The sequence below is a fragment of the Sturnira hondurensis genome, unplaced genomic scaffold (genome assembly GCF_014824575.4).
Source record: "Sturnira hondurensis isolate 20B ecotype Veracruz unplaced genomic scaffold, ASM1482457v3 Scaffold0011378, whole genome shotgun sequence".
In the NCBI taxonomy this organism is placed as follows: domain Eukaryota; kingdom Metazoa; phylum Chordata; class Mammalia; order Chiroptera; family Phyllostomidae; genus Sturnira; species Sturnira hondurensis.
The window spans coordinates 8,279,482-8,298,194 of NW_028084009.1; the positions used below are offsets into that span (position 1 = coordinate 8,279,482).

Here is an 18,713-nt window from a genome sequence, read left to right on the forward strand (position 1 = left end):
GCAAAGGACCGAAATGAAAATCCCGCCTCTCCGGTGGGCCCCGGCGGTGCGGCCCCTCCCGCCCCGCCGCCCGGGGGTGGTGGGGGGACCCAGGGCGGGCGTGCTGAGCACTTACTCACTATCTGTCCGGCCGGGAGGGTCTGCGCCCCGCTGCTGTTGTGGGCGGTGGCCACGGCTGGGGGAGGAGACACGCCCGTCAGCCCGGGGGTCCCCGCCCTCCCGAGAGGAGGCGCGCAGGACAGGAGGCCCCCGCCCCGCCCGGCCGGCCCGCGCCTCACGGTGGCACTTCGGGAAGCCCTCGAAGCCCGCCGCGCAGGCCTCGCACCGCTCCCCCGTGAAGTTGCGCCGGCAGTAGCAGCGGCCGGTCAGGTCCTCGCACGTCCCGTCCATGAACTCGGACTCGCAGTCGCAGCCTGGGGGACGGGGCGCCGGGCAGCCGTGAGACCCCCAGCCCAGGGTGGTCGGCCGGACAGGCGCCTCGGCCTCCCCCGTCTGGGCAGTGCGGGGGCGGCGGGGGGGGGGGCGCTTGGGATGCAGGGAGCTGGAGGCCTGGGGACACCCAGTCACCGCAGCTCCTGCTCTGGGACAGCCCTTGCTCCCGGTCAGTCCTGAGCCCAGAGTGCCCCGCCCCGGTCGGCCCCACTCACGCCGGCAGGTGTGGGGTGAGTCCAGGGGGTGGTCGGGGGAGCGATAGAAGCCGGGCAGGCACAGCTCGCAGTTGGCGCCGGTGGTGTGGTGCTGGGGGAGGGGCGCAGGGCCACTGAGTCCCGGCTGGCCCCCCAAACCCTCCCCCACCCCCAAGTCACTGCACCGCACCCCGGGCCCCACCCGGCCCCCACGGGCCCACCTGGCAGTCGATGCACACGCCCCCGCCCCGGGAGACGCCCTGGCCGGAGCCTGGCCGGTCCACCGCGGGGTCGTAGTAGCAGTCGTCCGCGTGGCCATGGCAGTGGCAGGCTGCGGGGAAGGGCAGGCGTCCGGGCGTCAGCAGGCACCCCGTGACCCTGCCTGGCGGGGACCCCTGGGCCACCTCCCACCCACTGCCCCAGATATGACTTGGCAGAATGTGCCAGGTCTGCGCACGCGTGCACAGGAGTGGGAGCAGCCGGGGTGCACGCGTGTGCGGGGTGCGGGGGTGCTCACCCTGGCACTCGTTGGCACTGTCAGGCGTGGCCGGTTCCCACGGCCGCTGGTTGAAGCCACGGCAGCAGCGTTCACAGGCGTTCCCACAGGTGTTGTGCTGGCAGGCACACTGCAGCCTGGGGGCACAGGGCGCGGGGCTCAGGCCATGTGGGCACAGGGGGACCTGCGGGACACCTGGGAGCACGAGGGGCTGGCGGGGGCAGTGAGGGCCCTTGTGGAGCACAGGAGCCAGCAGGGCAGGGTCGGTGGGCACACCAGGGGCTGGGCACTGAGTGGCTGGTGCGGTGGCCCCTGCCTGTGGGTCAGCAGGGAGCCCTGGGGCTGTGCCGTCCCCTCTGGCCCAGGACCCAAGGCCTCAGCCTCACTCAATGGGCAGCCCGAGCTCAGCCAGATGCCCCCTACGCATCCAGGGCACCTCCCCAGGGGCAGGTGGCCAAGAACTCTTTCATCTTCCAGCTGGGGGTGGATGCCAGTCGGACGGCTGTCCCCTGCCTGCTGTCCCCCGCCTGCTGTCCTGGACAGCACCTCCTGTTGGCTCAGCAGGCAGGGGGACAGCTGGCTGTGGCTGGGAGCTGAGGTAGCAGCCACCTACTGTTCAGACACCCATGCCAAAGCCCCACACTGGCAGAGACCACATGTCAGGCAGAGGGTCCCCGGCGCCTGGCCAGTGCTGTGCCTGACGCCTGGGCCAGTTGTGAAGTGAGACCAGTCCCGCAGCTCCAACCTCGTCCCTGCGAGCGTCCTCGGGCCTTGGAAATGAGCGCTGCCATCCCTTAGCACCCAGGGACACCGTGGGGGGGCACCTCTAGGGGACGGTGGCCGGAGCAGCTCCGGGCAGCCCATCTGTCTTGGAAGTGGAACCTGGGGCCGCAGCTGCTGTTGGACTTTTCAGCCATCCACACGGTCGGGCACCTCTAAACTGAGACATTCTCCCAGGGGTGTCGCGAGGCAGGGGCACCCAGGTGTGTTTGGCAAAAGCCCTCGCGAAGCGCACTGTGTGGGCTTTGTCCTGACCTGGGGCGCGCACGGCGTCACACGGAGAAGCAGCGTTGGCCACAGCGGCAGACACAGCCCCCAAGCCCAGAGATGTCACAATCGGGTAAAAACCGTGCAGTAAGCACATTTAGACATTGCAAGCTAAGGAATCTAAAACTTCATTAAAAAAGAAAAGGAATGCTGTAAAAAATAGTCAGACGAGATCAAAAGAGTCGGCCAGAAGGTCTATAAACAGACAATGAAATGACTGCGTTTAAGACTCCCAGGGTGGGCCGGGCAGGCGGGCAGACACCACAGCAGAGAGGAGAGACTGAGTGGAAGAGCCATCGGGAAGACAGAGGGGGGCCCGGTTCCAAGGCGGAGGGGAGCACAGCCTGGATTCCAGCAAGAGAACAGCTGGAATGAAGGGATCTGACAGGCAGCATTTGGGGGGCTCGGTCCTGAGGGTCCGAGTCACAGATTCACAAAGCAGGGGTCCCGAACCAGAGAAAACCAGTCTGCCTTTGACGGAGCACAGGGAAGAGAGCATGGAAACTTCCAGCTGATGCCCCCGAGCACCCGGAGACGCCAAGAGACCAGGAGCAGCCGTCTCTCAAGTGTCCAGAGACACGGCCTTCGACCCGGAATCTGCAGCCAGCTAACGGCTCGCCCCAGAGTGAGGCCGAAACAGCCGTTTCAGACAGTGACGGTCAGAACTAGGCAGACATCCAGGGGACTCGCCAGTCACCACTGACGGCTTTTGTCCCCCTCAGAGCCACCTGTGGAACCTGACCCCCCAGTGGAGGCCTCTGGGGGGTGATGAGGTCAGGAGGGCGGCGCTGTGTTAATGGGATTAGTGTCCCAGTAAAAGAGCCCAGAGGTGTGCCCTGCCCCCCACCAGCCCTGGGGGAACATCTGTGGCCGAGCAGCCTGCAGGCAGGGCTGCGCTATGGGACGCCTGCGAGGCTTGTCTGAGCAACCGGAGCTTCTGGGATTCGGGCAGCGAAGATCAAGGACCATGCCAGTCCCAAGCAGGGAGGGTGCACGCCCAGAGCCGGCTGGGCAGAAGGACAGGCAGGCTGCCTGTGGGGACTCTGGGTGCTGAGTGCTGGAGTCTGGGCCCCTCGGGGCGAGCTGAGCTCACCCACGCCCAAGTGCAGGTGGGGCAGACGGTGCTGGCGCCGCCCTGGCAGGCTGGGGCAGATCTGCCGCCCCCCCAGACCAGTCCGCCACCTGGCAGGCACCCCTCCCAGCCCGCACGGCTTTCCATTAGGCGCTAAACTTCCCAGAGCCCCCAGGGCTGCCCGGCCCCCCAGGGAGGGGGTCTATGGCCCTCCCTCCTCAGGCCCTTCTGCCACGGTGGACTGGTTTGAGGTCGGCCTCTGGCTGTGGCTTTGACCATAAGGCAGGGTGAGACTGTGCTGTCTGGGCTTCACTCACCCCCGTGTGTCAATCGGGGTGCAGACTAAGCAATAAAGCCCCAGCAGAAGGCACAGAGCAGGCCCCAAACCCAAGTGCATGGCGTGGCAGCTGTGTGGTCTGCAGCAGGGAAGGTGTGGGGCCCACATCACCTGCTGACGCCCAGGCTCTGGGCCTGGGGCCTTGGCCTGCGGCTGGTGGGGGACAAAGGTCAGGGTGGGCACAGCACCCAGCCCAGAGGACAGGGACGTGCAGCCTCGGGCTGACCATCTCGCTCAGTGACTTCTGGGCTCAGGGTCTGGACAAGAGCCCACCGCTGCTGGCCAAGGGGCACAGGGCGTTGCCTGCCCCTGGCTCTGCACTCGGGGAAACTGAGGCCTCGGGGTGGGGGGCCAACGGGCCAAGGAGAAGGCAGGCAGTGGGACCGAGGCTCCCCCACCAGGGCGAGAGGTGGGCAGGAAGCCTCGGGTCTCACCTGAAGGGGTCTGCAGGGTCCTTGGCGTCGCAGACGTCCGCGTGGCCATGGCAGACGCAGCGGCCGCCAATGCTGATGTCCTTGATGCTGTAATAATACTGCAGCCGGCTGTGAGCGCCCGGCCACCCCACCCCGGCCTGACCCCCGCCCCTGCCCCTCCCCTGGCCGCGTGCTCACCCGGCGGGTGACGGTGGGGTCCCTCAGCGCCTTGCCCATGAGGTGACCCAGCAGCGTGTTTGTGCGTAGGAAGCGCAGACGGATGTTGGTGGCTTTGGTGAAGTCGCGCAGCAGGGGCGAGTAGGAGAAGTTCATGGCCCCCGGGCGCCCGTTCACCAGGGACACCACGATCTGCAGGCGGGACGAGAGTCAGGCCAGCACCGGGTGGCCCCCATACCGGGCTGGACCCGCCGTGCCGCGCCTGCCAGCCCACCTCGCCGTTCTCCAGGGGCACGATCCGGGAGTGCTCCGTGCTGCAGACGACGTCGTCGTCCTTGGAGACGCGCTCCAGGGTCCGCGCCCCGAACCTCTCCAGGCAGTCCCTCCTGGAGGCTGTGGGAACCCATGGGGAGGTCAGGGTTCGGGCCGAGTGGTGGCCTTTGTCCCCTCTGGAGCTGCTGAGCAAGGAGCCGGGCCACAGGGAACCACAGTGTGACACCTGCCGGGGGACCCAGCCGGGCCCCATGGGGGACGGGAGCCGCTCACCCCCACCTGCCTTGGGGATGTGCCCCGGCAGCCCTGGCCTGCGTAGGAACCGAGTGTGGCAGACCAGGGCCACCCGGGGACACGTGGGCCAGCCCTGGCTCCGGGGGACTCACAGGCGAAGTACTGCCAGGGCTGGTAGGTGAGGCCGAAGTCGGTGGAACGCTCCAGCACCCAGAGGTCAGGCCGCGGGGAGTTGGCGAACTTGATGAGCACGTAGGCCACGTGGAAGACCTGCGGCAGGGATCGCGTAAGGCCCGAGGCGCCCCTGGTGCCTGGAGGGGTGCCCCACCCCATGGCACGGGCCGCCTTCCCCCACAGCTGTCAGCTCTCCTCTGGGTCCAGGGGCACCCCGGGGAGAGAGCTAACCTGCTCAGGGAGCAGCCCCCAGGCTGGCCGGCCAGCCCATGGCCGCCGAAGCCCATCCGGACACCGCCGTTTCTGAGGGTCCGCTGGCCCCGGGCCCGGTCCTGCCTGCGGGCCCCAGGCAGTGGGTCTGGGCAAGGAATTAGGAGCTTACCCCCTACCGGTCCCGTGGCCAGGCACAGCCCCTTATTCCCAATAAGCCTGGCCTCCTCGCCCGGCTAGCAGGGGCCACCCTCTCCTGGGAGGGTGGCCCCTGTTCCAGTCTCACTTGGTCACCCCCGTTGTTTTCAGAGCCACCTCAGAACCTGCCTGTCCATTCTCAGACTCGCCCTCGCCATAAGGCCCCAGTGGCAAGGGGTCTGGCACCGATGCCGCTCCGACAGAGGAGACAGGCTGGAAAATGGGGAGCCTCATAAATGCCCCAGGGAGGAAGCATGAGCTGGGGTCCCCTCGGCAGTGTCTGGAACACCTGACCCGATGGCCACGGCCCCCATAAGGGCTCTGGGCCCAGAGACGGTGTGGGCTCTGATGTTCCCACTCAGCTTGAGGCCTCAAGGAGGCGGCTGGGCCGCCCAGACCCCTGAGGGGGCGAGCGTGTGGACGGGCTCCACCCTGGAACCCAGTATGTGGGCCCCCCGTCGGCCCCTGAGCTCCCCGGGAGTGCCCACCCTGGACTGGGCCTCCCACAGGGAAGGATGTGGTTCTCTGGCAACTCCACGGGCGAGTAAGCCCCTCCCCCTGTTTCCAAACCCAAGAGCCATTGTCCAGCCTGGGCCAGGGATTCGGGCTCCCAGGAGACCTGGGCAGGGGACAGGGGACACGGTCACCCCCAGCTTGCACTCCGGAGTGGGAGGCCCAGACACACTGGAAAACACATCACGTGTCGGGGGTCCCCCCTCACCCCCCAGCCAGGGCCTGAGATACAGGGTCAGACCCATGGGCTCTGCACTGCCCATACCTCCGGGGTGATGTCATGCTCCCAGTGGCGTCCTGCACCCCCGGGCAGGCCCCCTTGGGGGTACACTGGTCTGCACCTCTACTCTGGACCAGCTGGAGCAGGGAAGGGGTCCCTCCAGTGTTGCCCAGGGCCCATAGTCACTCCCCAGCCCTTGTCAGCCTGTGACCCCATGGAAGGGCGGTGACCCCTCATGGCCCAGCCCTCAGAAAGCATGGGCTGCCCAGAGTGCCAGTGGGGACAGCGCCCCAGGCCCCGGAGACAGGCCTGCCCTGTGTCCACGCCCTTCCCGAAGGTCCACAGCCAGCGGAGTGGCTGTTCCCCGGGGTGGGGGGCAGCGTATTGGCCCATGTCCAGGCTCTGAGGTCATCTTCCCGGGCCTTCAGTTGGGGAAGGGACACGAGCCCCTGGGGAGGGACCCTCCACCCAGCTGGCACCTTGGCCGACCCTGAGGCATTCCAGGGAGTCCCAGGGGACCTGGGTGTGCCCGAGTCACAAACACCAAGACCCCCAGGGGACTCAAGGCTCCCGCCGAGCCCCTGGGACCCACCCCCGCCTTCCCCTGAGCGAGGCCACCAGGCTGCCCCCCTGTGTTGGCGGCCCACGGCATTTTTCCCAGCTGAGGGCCCTTGCCCAAATATTGATTCAAAGACACCGATCAGGCAGGACAAGAGTGTCATGGGAACTTCCCGCACACACCCGTCACACTGGTTGTGCTCAAAGACAGACCCCACCCCCGCCACTTGGCCCTCTGTCAGTCACATAGGGGCCCTGGACATCTGTCCCTGAGGCTCCACTCGGGGAGGGGAGTCTCCAGGGAAGGAGAGACATCGGCCCAGGGCTCCCCATCTGTCCCCGACCTGGCGCTGCTCCCGACCCCCGAGTGGGGCAGGCCCTGGCCTCCGCCCTGCCCCCACTCTGCCTGCCAGGCTCAGCTGCCCACGCGGGCTGACCTTTCCTGCTGCCGCAGCCTTCTCGGCCGAAGGAAAGAACGTCTTTTAAAGCAAAAGCCAAACAAAAGCCTCCTGAGTTATTTTTAACAATCTGGCTATTTTGGGGCGGGCAGGTCTCCAGGACTGCTTCTCGGTCGGTCACCGCACCCCCAGCCCCCACGCCCAGCCTGACGGCAGGGGGCCAGGGCCCCCCAGGAGGGTGTCTGTGCCCCGACCCGGTGACCGAGGTCTGACGGGGGCTGGGGCCAGGGCCAGTGCAGGAGGCCCTGCGTGGGTTCCAGGCACCAGGGGCCGTGGGCCCGGGGCAGCCCTGTCCCCTCCCTGGGTTCGGGGGCAGTGGAAAGACAAACACAGCCGAGGGACGAAGGCCAGGGGTCAGGGCGCTGGCAGTGCAATGGCTTCCTCGCTCAGGAAGACGCTGCCGTCTCTGCGTGGCCGAGCTGACACTGGAGCCCTGGTGGGGATGCTGCAGAGGGGCCCTGATGCCACACAGCCCCCCGCCTACAGAGGCTGAGGCGGGGGAGGGGAAGGCACAGGGTCAGGGCTGGATCTGGACTGCAGGGTCTCTGAAACCCTGGTGGAGTGCAGAGGGTGACAGCTGGCCGGCAGCCTACCGGGCCAGGCACCCGCCTCACCGAGGGAGGAACCTCAGGCTAGCACACCCCACCTCTGCCTGGCCCATCGCAGGGCCAGGGAGAACCAGGTCTGTCCTGGGGGAGGATCGAGCCCCGCCCCCACCCACCAGCGCCCAAGAGCTGCTGGGCAGTCGGTGACTCAGCCCTGACCCGCCCGGAAGCAGGGCCCAGGGCTGATTCCCAGGGCTGGGCCAGGGTCCCGGGCTGAGGCCGGGTGGAGGCAGGAAGCCCCTCCTAGACCCGGTGTCCGGGTCAGCTCCCCGGCCATCGCCCTTGGAGTGAACAGTGGGTACCCAGGCCTCCTGGGTCCCCCACCCAGACCGCTGGGCTGGCCTTCTGGGGCCCCACCCCCAGTGCTGACAGCTCCAGCCCAGCACCCCCCGCCCAGGGGCTCTCTCCCCTGTGTGTGTATGGCTCTCTCAGCAGACACCCCTCTGGGAACCTTGATAGAGATAAAGGCCACCGCCGGGGCTGGGGCGCAGGGCAGGGTGGGCAGGTGTGTGGACTCAGGCCCCCGACTGGGTAACTAACCAAGGCCTGCCGGCTGTCCCCACCTGGACACGGAGGCCCCAGCTCCCAGGGAGACTGGGCGTGGAAAAGCAAAACAGAACTTGGGCAGCAGCCCTGGGGGCCCGACCCTGCTGGGTGGGCACCTAACAGACAAGTGTGTGGAGCAGGGGTGGGGGGCTTTCAGGGAACGGGTGGGGGTCAGGGCCCCCGACGGGTGAGCTCACAGGCTAGAGCGGAGGGCTGTGCCCCAGCACTTAAGCAAAGCCGGCTGGGGGAGGGGATTCAGGGACCCCCCCACCTCCAGGAGCTGTCCGGGGCCTGGCCTCAGCCCAGAGCTCCCCGCCCCTCCCCTCTACCCCAGGCCAGGCCAGATGGTCAGCCCCAGGAGACAGGAAGTGGGGTTTACCTCAAGAGGACCCCAAACCCAAACAGTTTAGTCTCTGGTGGGCAGGACGCTGTGGGGGTTGTTTAAAAACAGATGGAAAACACGGGCCTCTGGGGGAGGCTGGGCCTGGAGGGGGGCATCCCATGTGAGGTGGTGGGGGCCTCTGCGAGCCCCCATAGGGAGCAGAGGCAGGCAGCCTAGCTGGCGTGTGTGGCGGGGGGGGGGGCGGCAGGGACCAGGAGCCCCTCTGTCCTGGGAGCAGAGGCCCCAGCAAGGTTTCATCCATTCTCACAAGGAGAGTCCGGCCTGTGCCGGAACAGGAGGTGCCTCCAGTTGGCCACCCAGGGCACCCCCACCCTCTTCAGGGAGCCCGGCTCAAGGGCCTGTGTCCGGTCCAGCCCCCGCACCTGTCTTGGCTGCTGGGCTCTGTAACCAGAGCCTGGCCAGCCTCGGGCGAACTTCCTGCCGCTCCCCTCAAATCCCCCCCCTGACCCTGCTGGGGAACCTGCCGCATGGCCTGGACCAGGAGCCCTGCCCAGGGAGCCTGGAGCCTGCCAACCTCAGAGGGTGTGCCGCCTGGCAACAGGGGTCCTGCCCAAGTGGCTGTGGGGAGCCCTGCTGAGGAGCCAAGCCCCTCAAGCAGGTGCCCAGGTGCCCAGCTGGGGCCCAGCCCTGCGTCTCTCCAGACGACCGCACAAGGCCTTGGTCCCTCCCCACAGGTGCTCTGCGTCCCCAGGTGCCCAGGACACTCTCACCAGAGCTCTGCTTCTCGGCACCCCCACCTGGTATCCTGTCCCCTAGGGAGGGCACAGACCCCGCACCTGGCATTTCAAGCCCCCAACCCACACTTCTGGCCTCACCAGCAACCACCCCAGCCCCCCCCCCCGAGGCTGGCCCCATCTCCCTCTGCACCTTCATCCTGCTGGACCCCTCCCCCACCTGCCCCCCCCGCCCCCGGGGGAACTGGTTCCGAGGCTGGCCACCAGCAAGGGTCAGACCAACGATGGCTCTCTCAGGCCACAAGGCTCCGGCCAAGGCCCTGGCTGCTTCCCACCTCCCAGTCAGGATGTGGTTCCTGGAGCCTCAGTTTCTCCAGCTGCAACTTGGGAAGGAAGAGGGTCCAACACCCTCCCCCGTGGGAACGATAGAACAGGATTTGGTGTGGCCGTGGAAAGGGGGGCCAGTTCGTGCCCCCAGCCAGCCCGGCCCACCCACCGGGTGTGAGATGGAGCTGGGAGAAGGCCCACGGCGCCTTTCTCAGCCCTCCCAGGGGCAGGAAGGCCTCCTGATGCCCAGTGCGGGCTACCCCCACCCCCCTCCAAGGCATCCGCTCCAGAACCCAGAACAAAGGCGGCTGGCAGCCCGCCACAGGGAGTGCCCAGCCCCGCTGCCCACTCAGCCCCACTTCCTGGCGGAAGCCCCAGCCCCGCCCTGACCCTCGTCTGCAATGACGGCCCAAAGCGGGAGAACCCCAGTCGGGGGTCAGGACCACTGGGCCGGGCTAGCTTAGCCCGACCCCTCTCTCCGGGCCCCTCTCTCATTCGCAGCAGGGAGCGAGCTTGGAGGTTCCTGCCCTGGGGACGACCCCAGTCTGATCGTGGGTGCCCGCCACTCTGGTCACCGGACCTGGGCAGGCTTGAGGGCACAGATCCCAGGGCCACCTCAAGGACCCAGGTGGACACACTCCAGGCCTGCCCCTCCAAACGCCTCCCCAGTGCTCCAGCCCCCAGAGCCCTCCCCTTCTGCCCTCGTGGGCTCCTCTGCCCTAGACCAGGCACTGCAGACCAGACCTGGTCTCCATCCCCAACCCCTTTTCCCTTCGGGCCATTTTACAGTTGGGGAAACTGAGACTTGGAGAGGCAAGATGCACAGGTGGTGACCCCCTCCCCTGGCCAGGACCCGTCTGCAAAGCGGGGCTCAGGGGTCACAGAGCCCAGAGGGCCGGGCCCCACCATAACACCGGGGGGTGGGGGGAGGCCACCTGCTCTGAGGCCACTCTGGGGTTGCCATGGAAACTGGGCCACTGCACCCCCAGCCAGTGCCCCAGCCCCTCCCCCAGCTGCATGAGGCCTGTCCCACAGGGAGGGGCAGAGCAGGTTCTCGAAACTGTTCAGCACAAGTTCCCTCTGATGGACCCGGGGTGGGGGCGGCTGCATTTCCCCTCCAGCAGTACCAGAGAGGGGGACCCCAGGTCACACGGGGCTTTGCGGCTCCCTCCCCAGCTCCCTGGGACAGGTGAACAGGTGAGCAAGCCAAGCACAGCCAGACTTGAGACCTGCAGGCTGGATGCCCCTGCAGGGCGGCCTCTCCCCGCCCCCCACCAGGCGGCCTCTCCCGCAGACTGACAGCCCAGCCAGGGCCCCTGAGGCTTCAGGACGCTTGCCAGGCCTCGGACCCACTCCTCTCACTGCCCACCTGGCCACAGGCCCAGGACTGCAGGCCCGGGCAGGCGGTCCTTGACAGTGCACCCCAAACCCACCCATGGGTCTGCCCTGCCGGCCGACTGACGGAGACACTTCATGGCCTCTCCCCTGACGAGCAGGGTCTCAGCAGGAGGAGGCACAGCAAGGGGCAGGAGCTCTGGGTCACCCGACTGCGCAGTGGCTGGCCGGCCTGGACTCTCGCCCCTGGACCTGACTCCTCCCTCCCCCGACTCCAGGGTGGGGTCTGGCAGGATCCGCCTTGTAGCCCCAACTCCAGGCAGGTCTGGCTTCATTCCCCGCCGCCCAACCCCCACCCCAGGGGCAGTGGGACCTCCAGCCCATGTCACAGGCTGGGCACTGGGCAGAGTCACACAGAGAGCAGGGCATGTCCCGGCCCGAGTCTGACCCAGCAGGTCCACCAATGGTGGGGCTCTTCCGTCACTTGGAAACTCCCGGTCTCGCCCTCTTGCCTGCAAGGGCCTGGAGCGGGAACCCCTGAGCCCAAGGTGGCCCTCTGGCACAGGCACCCCAGGAATGTCCACTTCCCCCGTCCTCCTGCACATTCCTGGGGCCCCGCCCACCCCAGCAAGTTGAAGCCCAGCTCCCTGCACAGGAATGCCTCCCGGCCACCGCGGCAGCTCAGCCTGGGGCCGCCTCCAGGCTGGAGCGCAGCACCCCACCCGCTCTCCCTGGCCCTGCGGGCAGCACCCACTTCTTCCGCACGCTGCAGGGAGGCGGGAAGAACACACACGAGGCGCCCACGGTCACGCCTTTGTCTGACTGGGCTCAGACTCCCCGAGGGCACGCGAGTGCACTCAGTGGGGACTTTGTGGTCTAGCTTGTGCCCGGAGGGAACCCTGGCGCCAGACACGTGGGCATGGGGCTGTGGCGGGCACCACGGGGACTCTACCTGGCCCAGGTCCAGGGTGACGTTGACCTCGTTGTACTCCAGGCCGCGGGACAGCGGCGGGCTCTGCCACCAGCGCTCCGTGCCGTCGACGGCGTTGCTCGCAGGGTGCGCCTTGTTGCTGTTGGCTGCCGTGCAAATGTCGCAGTACTGGCCCTGCGGGGGCATGGGGAGGGGTCAGATGGCCGGGACTGGCTGGGACCTCTGGCTGCCTCCAGCTGCCCTCCTCCCAGCGCTGGGCCCACCCTGTTCACTCCTCCCCGAGCTGACTGCACCCCTGACTCCGGGCACACCCACTAGGAAGGCACTGAGAGAGTGGAGAGGCAGAGGGGCACCCGCTGTAGGTGTGTGGGGGAATCAAGGTGGACCTCTCTGAGGAGGTGGCTCCAGGCAGAGGGGCTGTCCGTGCAAAGGCCCCGAGGCAGGGAGAGCCACAGAGTAAAGAGAGAGAAGGCCAATGGAGCTGGAGCTGGAGCTGGGGGCAGGAAAAGGGGCCAGACCCACTCTCCACCTCCAGCGGCCTGCCTCCCACCACCCCTGCCAGGCTCTCACCCAGAGCCATCTGGATTAGGGTCTCCCGAGAGATGGAACTAAGCCATTCTGGTGGCCTTCCAGGTTCGGCCCTGGGGTGGAGGCATGTGGGCAGCCAACAGGAGGAACCTGGACCTCCTGGGCCTGTGGCTTTCGAGCCCTGGGGCCCGGCCAGGTCACAGCAGCAGCCAAGCCTCAGTGTCCCCACCCGAAGAGTAGGGGTGAGGCTGGCACCTGCCTTGGCCGCCCGAGGATTAACCACCCCATCCCAGGCCCGGCAGCTGTTTCCGTCACGGCCCAGACCTGCCAGGGGCCGGTCCTCTGAGAACACAACTCCCAGCGGCACCCTGGCCTGCGGTCCCCGTTGGGGAGGAGCAGGTGCTGGGAGCCCTGGGTACGGTGGGGGCAGGGCTGGGCCCTGGCTGCTGGCCCAGTGCAGCCCAACCCCCACCCCAGAGGAAGGCAGACCTGCCATCTCTGCACACACAAAGGCGGCCCTCGGGACTTGGCACGGATTGAAACCCGAGAGGCCGCTTCTAGGAAAGGCGGCCACCGCACAGCCCAGCCTCCCAGAGGGCCGGACCCCGTCCTAGGAGTTGGGGTGGGAGTGTGGGACGCTCCACCTCCTTTCCCAGGCTTCCACCGTGCATCTGGGAGGGCGAGACCCACACACAGGCAGCAGAGTGGGCTCCGGGGCCCTGGCGCTGGGTGCTTTGGGCCCCTGCTGCGGGCCTGGTTCCCTCTTGCCTGGGGCCTTCACACCTGACCTCCTGTCTGGAGTCTCAGCCCAGACATCACCTCCTCCGAGGCGTCCCCACCCAGCTCTAGGCCACCCAGGATGCTGGCCTGACGCCCCTGGTGCACCCCACGCTTTATTTATTCTACCTCCAGACCGGGAGCTGTCTGGCTGTCAGCGACTCTGCATTCATGACCTCCCCAGGCGTGCAGAGCTTGAGGTTCAGGGGGGACACACCTGCCTTGTCCCTCACTATGGTCCTGAGCCCTCCACCCTGAGCTGCCACACCTGGGGGGCAGGGCCACAGGGATGGGGAAAGCTGCTGAGGGTCCTGCCCGCACAGCAAGGAAATGGGGAGCAGCGATAACAGCTTCCCCTCCCAGTGAGTCACCACTCTGGCAGCCTAGCCCCCGGCTTCCCCTGTGGCCCCAGGGCCAGCTCTGAATTCCTCCCGTGCCCACCTTCCGCCCTCTGAGACGCCCGCATGACCCCTCCCCCCAAGCTGGGCTCACCTAGGCCCCCACTGGGACCCCCACTCCACTTTCTGTCCTAGGTCCTCCAGGAGGTCCCCTGGGAGCCCGGAGCCTGTAGCCTCCAGCCCCTGTCCTGTGACGTAGCCCCCATGCCGACACAAGACTGGGCTCTGTGGGTGGACGGAAGCGGGGCTTCACCTCCTTGGCACCTCCTGTGCCTGGCCACTGGCTTCCAGCTGGGGTTGGGGGGTAAGGCCCTACCACCAGCTCCACTGGAGGCTGGGGCGTTGGGCAGACCCCCTGCTCCTAGAGGAGAAGGCAGAAGTCCTGGCCAGCCCAGGGACTTATCCAAGGTCACACGGATGTCCACAAGGCGGCCAGTCTTTGTGCCATGCCTCACACAGTGGCCTCAGAGTTGGGGAGCCCTTTGCTGAGGGCCGCTGGCTTTCAGGGAAGGCTCTGGCCTCTCTTGCCTGACTGTGGGCTGGCTGGGCAAGAAGGCTGGCCCTGATCACTCAGGGCCGGCTCCCTGGCACCTAGCACCAGAGCTGCACCCACTTCTCCAACCCACCCACTCACAGGCTCCAAATGCCGGTGAGGCGGGCCCCTTGCACTGCACCCATTTTACAGAGGAGGAGACTGAGGCTCTGGGAGGAACCACCCATCTAAGGAGAGACAACCCCGCCCTGGCTCCCGAGCTGCTCCTTTAGGCACTTAGGAGGGAGTGTGCAGGGCCCCTCCCTGCAGGGACCTGGCTGCTGGCCCTCCTCAGAGGCCTGTCCCCTGGGACCAGGCAGCGTGGGCAGACAGAGAGGACTGGTCTGGGGCGCAGAGATGGCCTGGAGCTTCCACTGCCTGTGTGGAGGGGAGGCTTTGGACACCCACCCATGAGCGCCTTCCCTGACACCAACCAAGTGGGCCAAGGGCCTCGGTCTCCACCGCTCGCCCAGCCAGGTCAGGGTCTGGTGGCAAGGCTTCCACAAGTGTCTGTCCCTGTTTAGGCCTCTGTTTCCCCATCTGAAATCTCAGCTGTGTGTGTGTGGCGGGGAGCAGGGTAGAGGAGAGCATGCAGGTGAGTCGGGAGCCTGCGGGAGGCAGCGCTGAGTCCCTGGAAGGAGGAGCCACTCCTGCCTCTCTCCACTCATCCACTGGAGGGCCCAGGGCGGAGTGAGGGGCCCAGGCCTCTTCATCACCCACTGTGACTACTCCACAGTCCAACGCCCTTCCTCCCCCCGCCCTACCTCACCAGGAAGGTGGCAGCCTGGAGCCTTAGCCCTGGCAGAGTAGAGTGTTTCCATCAGCCCTGGGGGCGGGGCGGGGGGGGGGGGGTTTGTTCCCAGACTCTCCTCAGGCAAGCAGCAGGGGTGGAAAGGTGGGCCCCAAACAGGGTGTCAGGGAGCCCCTAGAAGGGACCCTACCCCACCCCAAGCTACCCTGGGAGGCAGGCAAGGAACCTCACAGGGCCCCCGTGCCCACCCTGTCCTGGGGACGCCTCCACAGCCCAGCCTCCCCTGGAGTGTCCACGCGTGGGGCCACCGAACTGTTCCCCACCTACGGGCTCACGACTTGCGAGGGTGCGCCCCTAGAGGGTTTCCAGGGAGACCTTACCACCTGTGAGTGGGGCAGAGACGCAGCCCCGGGCTGCAGCTCCCTGTTCCCATCCCCAGTGAAAAACCCTGTTGTTTGCCGCCCCCTCCCCGGGGCACTTCAGGGCCCCACCAAGTTCCTACACCCCTAGCGGGGATGGGTTCGGGCTGCGCAGCCAGCAGGGGGAGCCTCGCGGTCCGGCCCCGCCTGCCCCATCCCAGTCCCGTCCGGGCGCCAGCAGCAGGTTCCAGCTCGTCCTGCGGGAAGGCGGAGCGGGCCCGCCCCCTCCCCGCAGGCAGCGGGTGCCGCCGCCAAGTCCCGCCTCGCCCGCATCCCCGGACTCGCGGCCGCCTGGAACCGGGCACAAACCCCCTGGGCCCCGCGGCCCGCAGTCCGCGCGGGGGAGGCTGCGTCCGGCCTTCCCGGGGGTGAGGTGGCGTGGGGACGCGCAGGTCTCTGGCCGAGCCTGAAGGGCCGAGTCGGGGTCCACTTGGCTCTTTCGGAAATGTGAGACCCGAGAGTCGGGGCGGGACACGGGGACTTCGGTCAGTACCTGGCCTCTCCCGGGCCCGGGGCGTTCCCGGCCAAGTCAGGCCGGAGCCGCAGAGTCCGAGCCCGCCCCGCCCGGCACCGGGTCCTCAGGATCGCGTCCCCCCGCCCCCCCCGCCCCGCCTGCGTAGCCCGGGCCGCCGGCCCGCGCTCACCTGGATGGTCTGGATGGGGTCCCCGCCGGCCGCGGGGCCCCCCACGAGCTTGCAGTAGAGATCCTCGGTGGGGCGCGGGGCGCCGCGCGCCGGGGCCTCCTCGCCGCAGGTGGCCGAGGCGGCGATGCGGGCTCCCTCGGCCAGATTGAAGTAGGGCGGGTGCAGGCTGAAGTCGCGCTGCGCCGCCGCCCCCCGCACCGCGCCCAGAAGCGCCAGCCCGGCCAGTAGCCGCAGCGGCCACGCGGGGCGCGACCTCCGCATCCCGCAGGTCCGGCCGCGCTCCTTGCACTCTGGGACTGCGCGCCGCGGGAGCCCGGTGGGGTGTGAGCGCGGGGCCGGCCGGCTCGCTCCGCCTGCGGACGTCAGGCCCCGCCCCAGCCCTCCCGGGCGACCGAGCCCCGCGCCCCGGGGCCCGGGAGGGGGCGGGGCCGCCGGCAGCCTTAACCCTTCGGAACCCGGCCGGCAGGCCTCCGGAAGGGGCACCTGCTGGCCTGAGGCCAGGCCGTGGGAACGCGGAGCCCCCCAGGCCCCCCAGGGCGTGGCTCGAGTCCTGGGCGGCACCCCCGCGCCCGCCGCGCCCCGGTTCCCCGCCGCACCCGCCTGGCTGGTCCCAGCCTAGAGGCTCCGCTCTTTGTTTTCATAACTTCGGGCACCTCTCGGCGGCCGAGCGCCCCCGGCGGTCCGGGCGCAGGCAAGGCGGCCGGGAGTCGGGCACATTCGCACTTCGGCGTCTGGGACATCTGTCTATCAACGGCTCAGCGGGACCCCACCGGTACCCCGAAAACTTCAGAACGTCCCGAGCAGCAAGGGATCCTAGGCATTTGGCTACCCCACCCCCACCCGGCCCCCTGGTCAGGGTGCCCTCGGAGACGCCCTGCAGCCTCCCTTGCCCCACTCCCCAGGCTGTAGTCCCCTCATACTGCCCCTCTGTCTGCCCCATCTTGCCAGTGGCGGGAAGGTGCGCTCTGAACCGTGTGATCGGCTGTGCGTGGGGGCCATGAGGGCATCTGTCTGTGGAGGGACAAGGGAACCTGGATTGGGGACCCGGTGCTTCCAGGTCCGGTTCATTCACGCCCCTTTGAACAGTTTGGTTTGAAACACTCTGAAGCAGGGAACTGAATCCGGAGGGGCCAGACTGTTGCCCACCTGTTCAGCGAAGGAGGGGTGTCTGTGGCCTGGTGGGTACTAGGAAGATGGACCGTGGAGGACGGTTACCCAGCACTTGCTGGGGGGGTGAACCCACCCTTGTGCTAGGCAGTGCCTGCGCTGGGGGTGATGTGGACCCCGACTTCCTGGGCTGGGCTGAATCCTCCCACTGAGCGCTAGTCCCCACGCAGGACACTGGAGGACGCCCGGGAACTGGGAAGAAACTGAGAGCCGAGCTCCAGCTTTATCCCAGCTGCTTGTGCATTTGGGAGGCTCTGAGCCCACGTTTCGTCTCAAGGGAAGCCCCCGGGGGTGGAGATGGGGTCACAGCTGCTGGGCTGGCAGCTTCCCCCACTCTCTGAGCCAGGCCAGCCGGGTGTCCGTCCCACATGGGACCCCTGGACAGTCCTGGGGCCTGGAGAGTTCGTGGGGCCACCTCCAGCTGGCCCTGGCGGGGGCCTGCCCAGCAGCTGCTCCCAGAAACTTGCGCCACCGCCCGCATGTCTGTCCCCCCTCCCTGTGGTTCCTGAAACTCCAGCGGCTGGGCAGCCCCTGCTCCCTCTGGAGTAGGGGCAGGGGCAGTGGGAACAACCCTCCCTTCTCTTGCCTTTCCCAAGTCCCTAACTGTGACTTCACTTCTAGTTCCCTTTGCCGGGAAGCTGAGTGGGGGAGGGCCATCTCAGAGGGTGGGCAGGAGGCAGGGAGGAATCTCGAGTCCCCAGACGGGCTGGCTCACGAGCTAATTTATGATCCCCTGCAAAGGACAGCCGCCCCGGGGCCGCAGCAGACCCATCCCAGAGTGGGGATTCGATCTGCCCAGCCTTCCCTGCCCCCGAGGTGCCCCCCCACCCGCCTCCGCATAGCCGTGCACTCCTGTCTCGGCATCCCCTGGACAGCTGGGCACCCTGGCAATTGAGGCTGGAGACGGGGATCCCTCTCTCCCCTGATCTAGGTAGTTTTCCCCACATCCCCTGCAGGGGCTAGTGGGCAACGGTGGTGTGTGGGCACCCTCTGAGCCCTGTAGCACCCAGGCCTCCGCTGGCTGCCGGGAGGGCAGGCAGGAGGGGCAGCTGCCCAAGAATGCGCTGAGTCAGCCCCAGCGCCCAGCTGGAGGATCGAGGGAGAGGGACAGCTGCCCCTGGAGTGGAGCAACTGATGACTGCTGGGGTGGGGAGTGGGGACACAGGAGACCGTGGCGCCCACCGCCTGCCCCCACCGTGTACCTTTGTGCCTTTGTGCTTGGTCAAGGAGGGGACAGCATGGGGAATGAGGGGGAGCTGGTGGGAGGTGAGCTGGGCAGGGAGGGCTGTCCCGTCTCACCCCCAAGTGGCCCAGCGAATGTCTCCTGCCTTCCTCAGACTTCAGGGCCACCCAGCCGCCTTTCCTACTTAAAAATGGGGAAACTGAAGCAGAAGGACCCAGAGGTGAGTCCAGAGCACCAAGTGAGCGAGGGGGAAGGACTCAGTCAGATGTCCGCTGCCTTTCCCCCTAACATCAGGCAGCCCAGGTCTGTCCTGAGTCCCCGGCAGAGGCCCACCCAGTACTGGAGGATGGTGCACCAAGAAGGGATGCCTCTCGCCCCCGCCCCACGGCAGCAACCTCCCCAGGAGCCCCTGCTGCCCCTCTGGGGGGCAGGTGTGGGGACCCGCAGACACACTGGGCTCAGCCAGGGGCTTTCCGGAGGCAGCTGT

At 67.7% G+C, this 18,713-nt stretch overlaps 1 protein-coding gene across 2 annotated transcripts in view; it reads right to left on the reverse strand.

The window, feature by feature from the left end:
- Positions 1-16,221, reverse strand: part of LAMA5 (laminin subunit alpha 5) — a 41,277-nt gene extending 25,056 nt beyond the window's left edge. For both annotated transcript variants that reach the window (XM_037060023.1, XM_037060022.1), the window contains exons 1-11: positions 15,877-16,221; positions 11,849-12,001; positions 4,828-4,945; positions 4,443-4,561; positions 4,190-4,360; positions 4,013-4,110; positions 1,144-1,259; positions 848-957; positions 648-738; positions 279-413; positions 116-175 (exon numbers count right to left, since the gene is read on the reverse strand). In XM_037060023.1, coding sequence (XP_036915918.1) covers positions 116-175; positions 279-413; positions 648-738; positions 848-957; positions 1,144-1,259; positions 4,013-4,110; positions 4,190-4,360; positions 4,443-4,561; positions 4,828-4,945; positions 11,849-12,001; positions 15,877-16,137 — 1,432 coding nt within the window. In that variant the 5' untranslated portion in view covers positions 16,138-16,221. The remainder of the gene's footprint in view (positions 1-115; positions 176-278; positions 414-647; positions 739-847; positions 958-1,143; positions 1,260-4,012; positions 4,111-4,189; positions 4,361-4,442; positions 4,562-4,827; positions 4,946-11,848; positions 12,002-15,876) is intronic.
- Between the last annotated feature and the right edge of the window lie 2,492 nt (positions 16,222-18,713).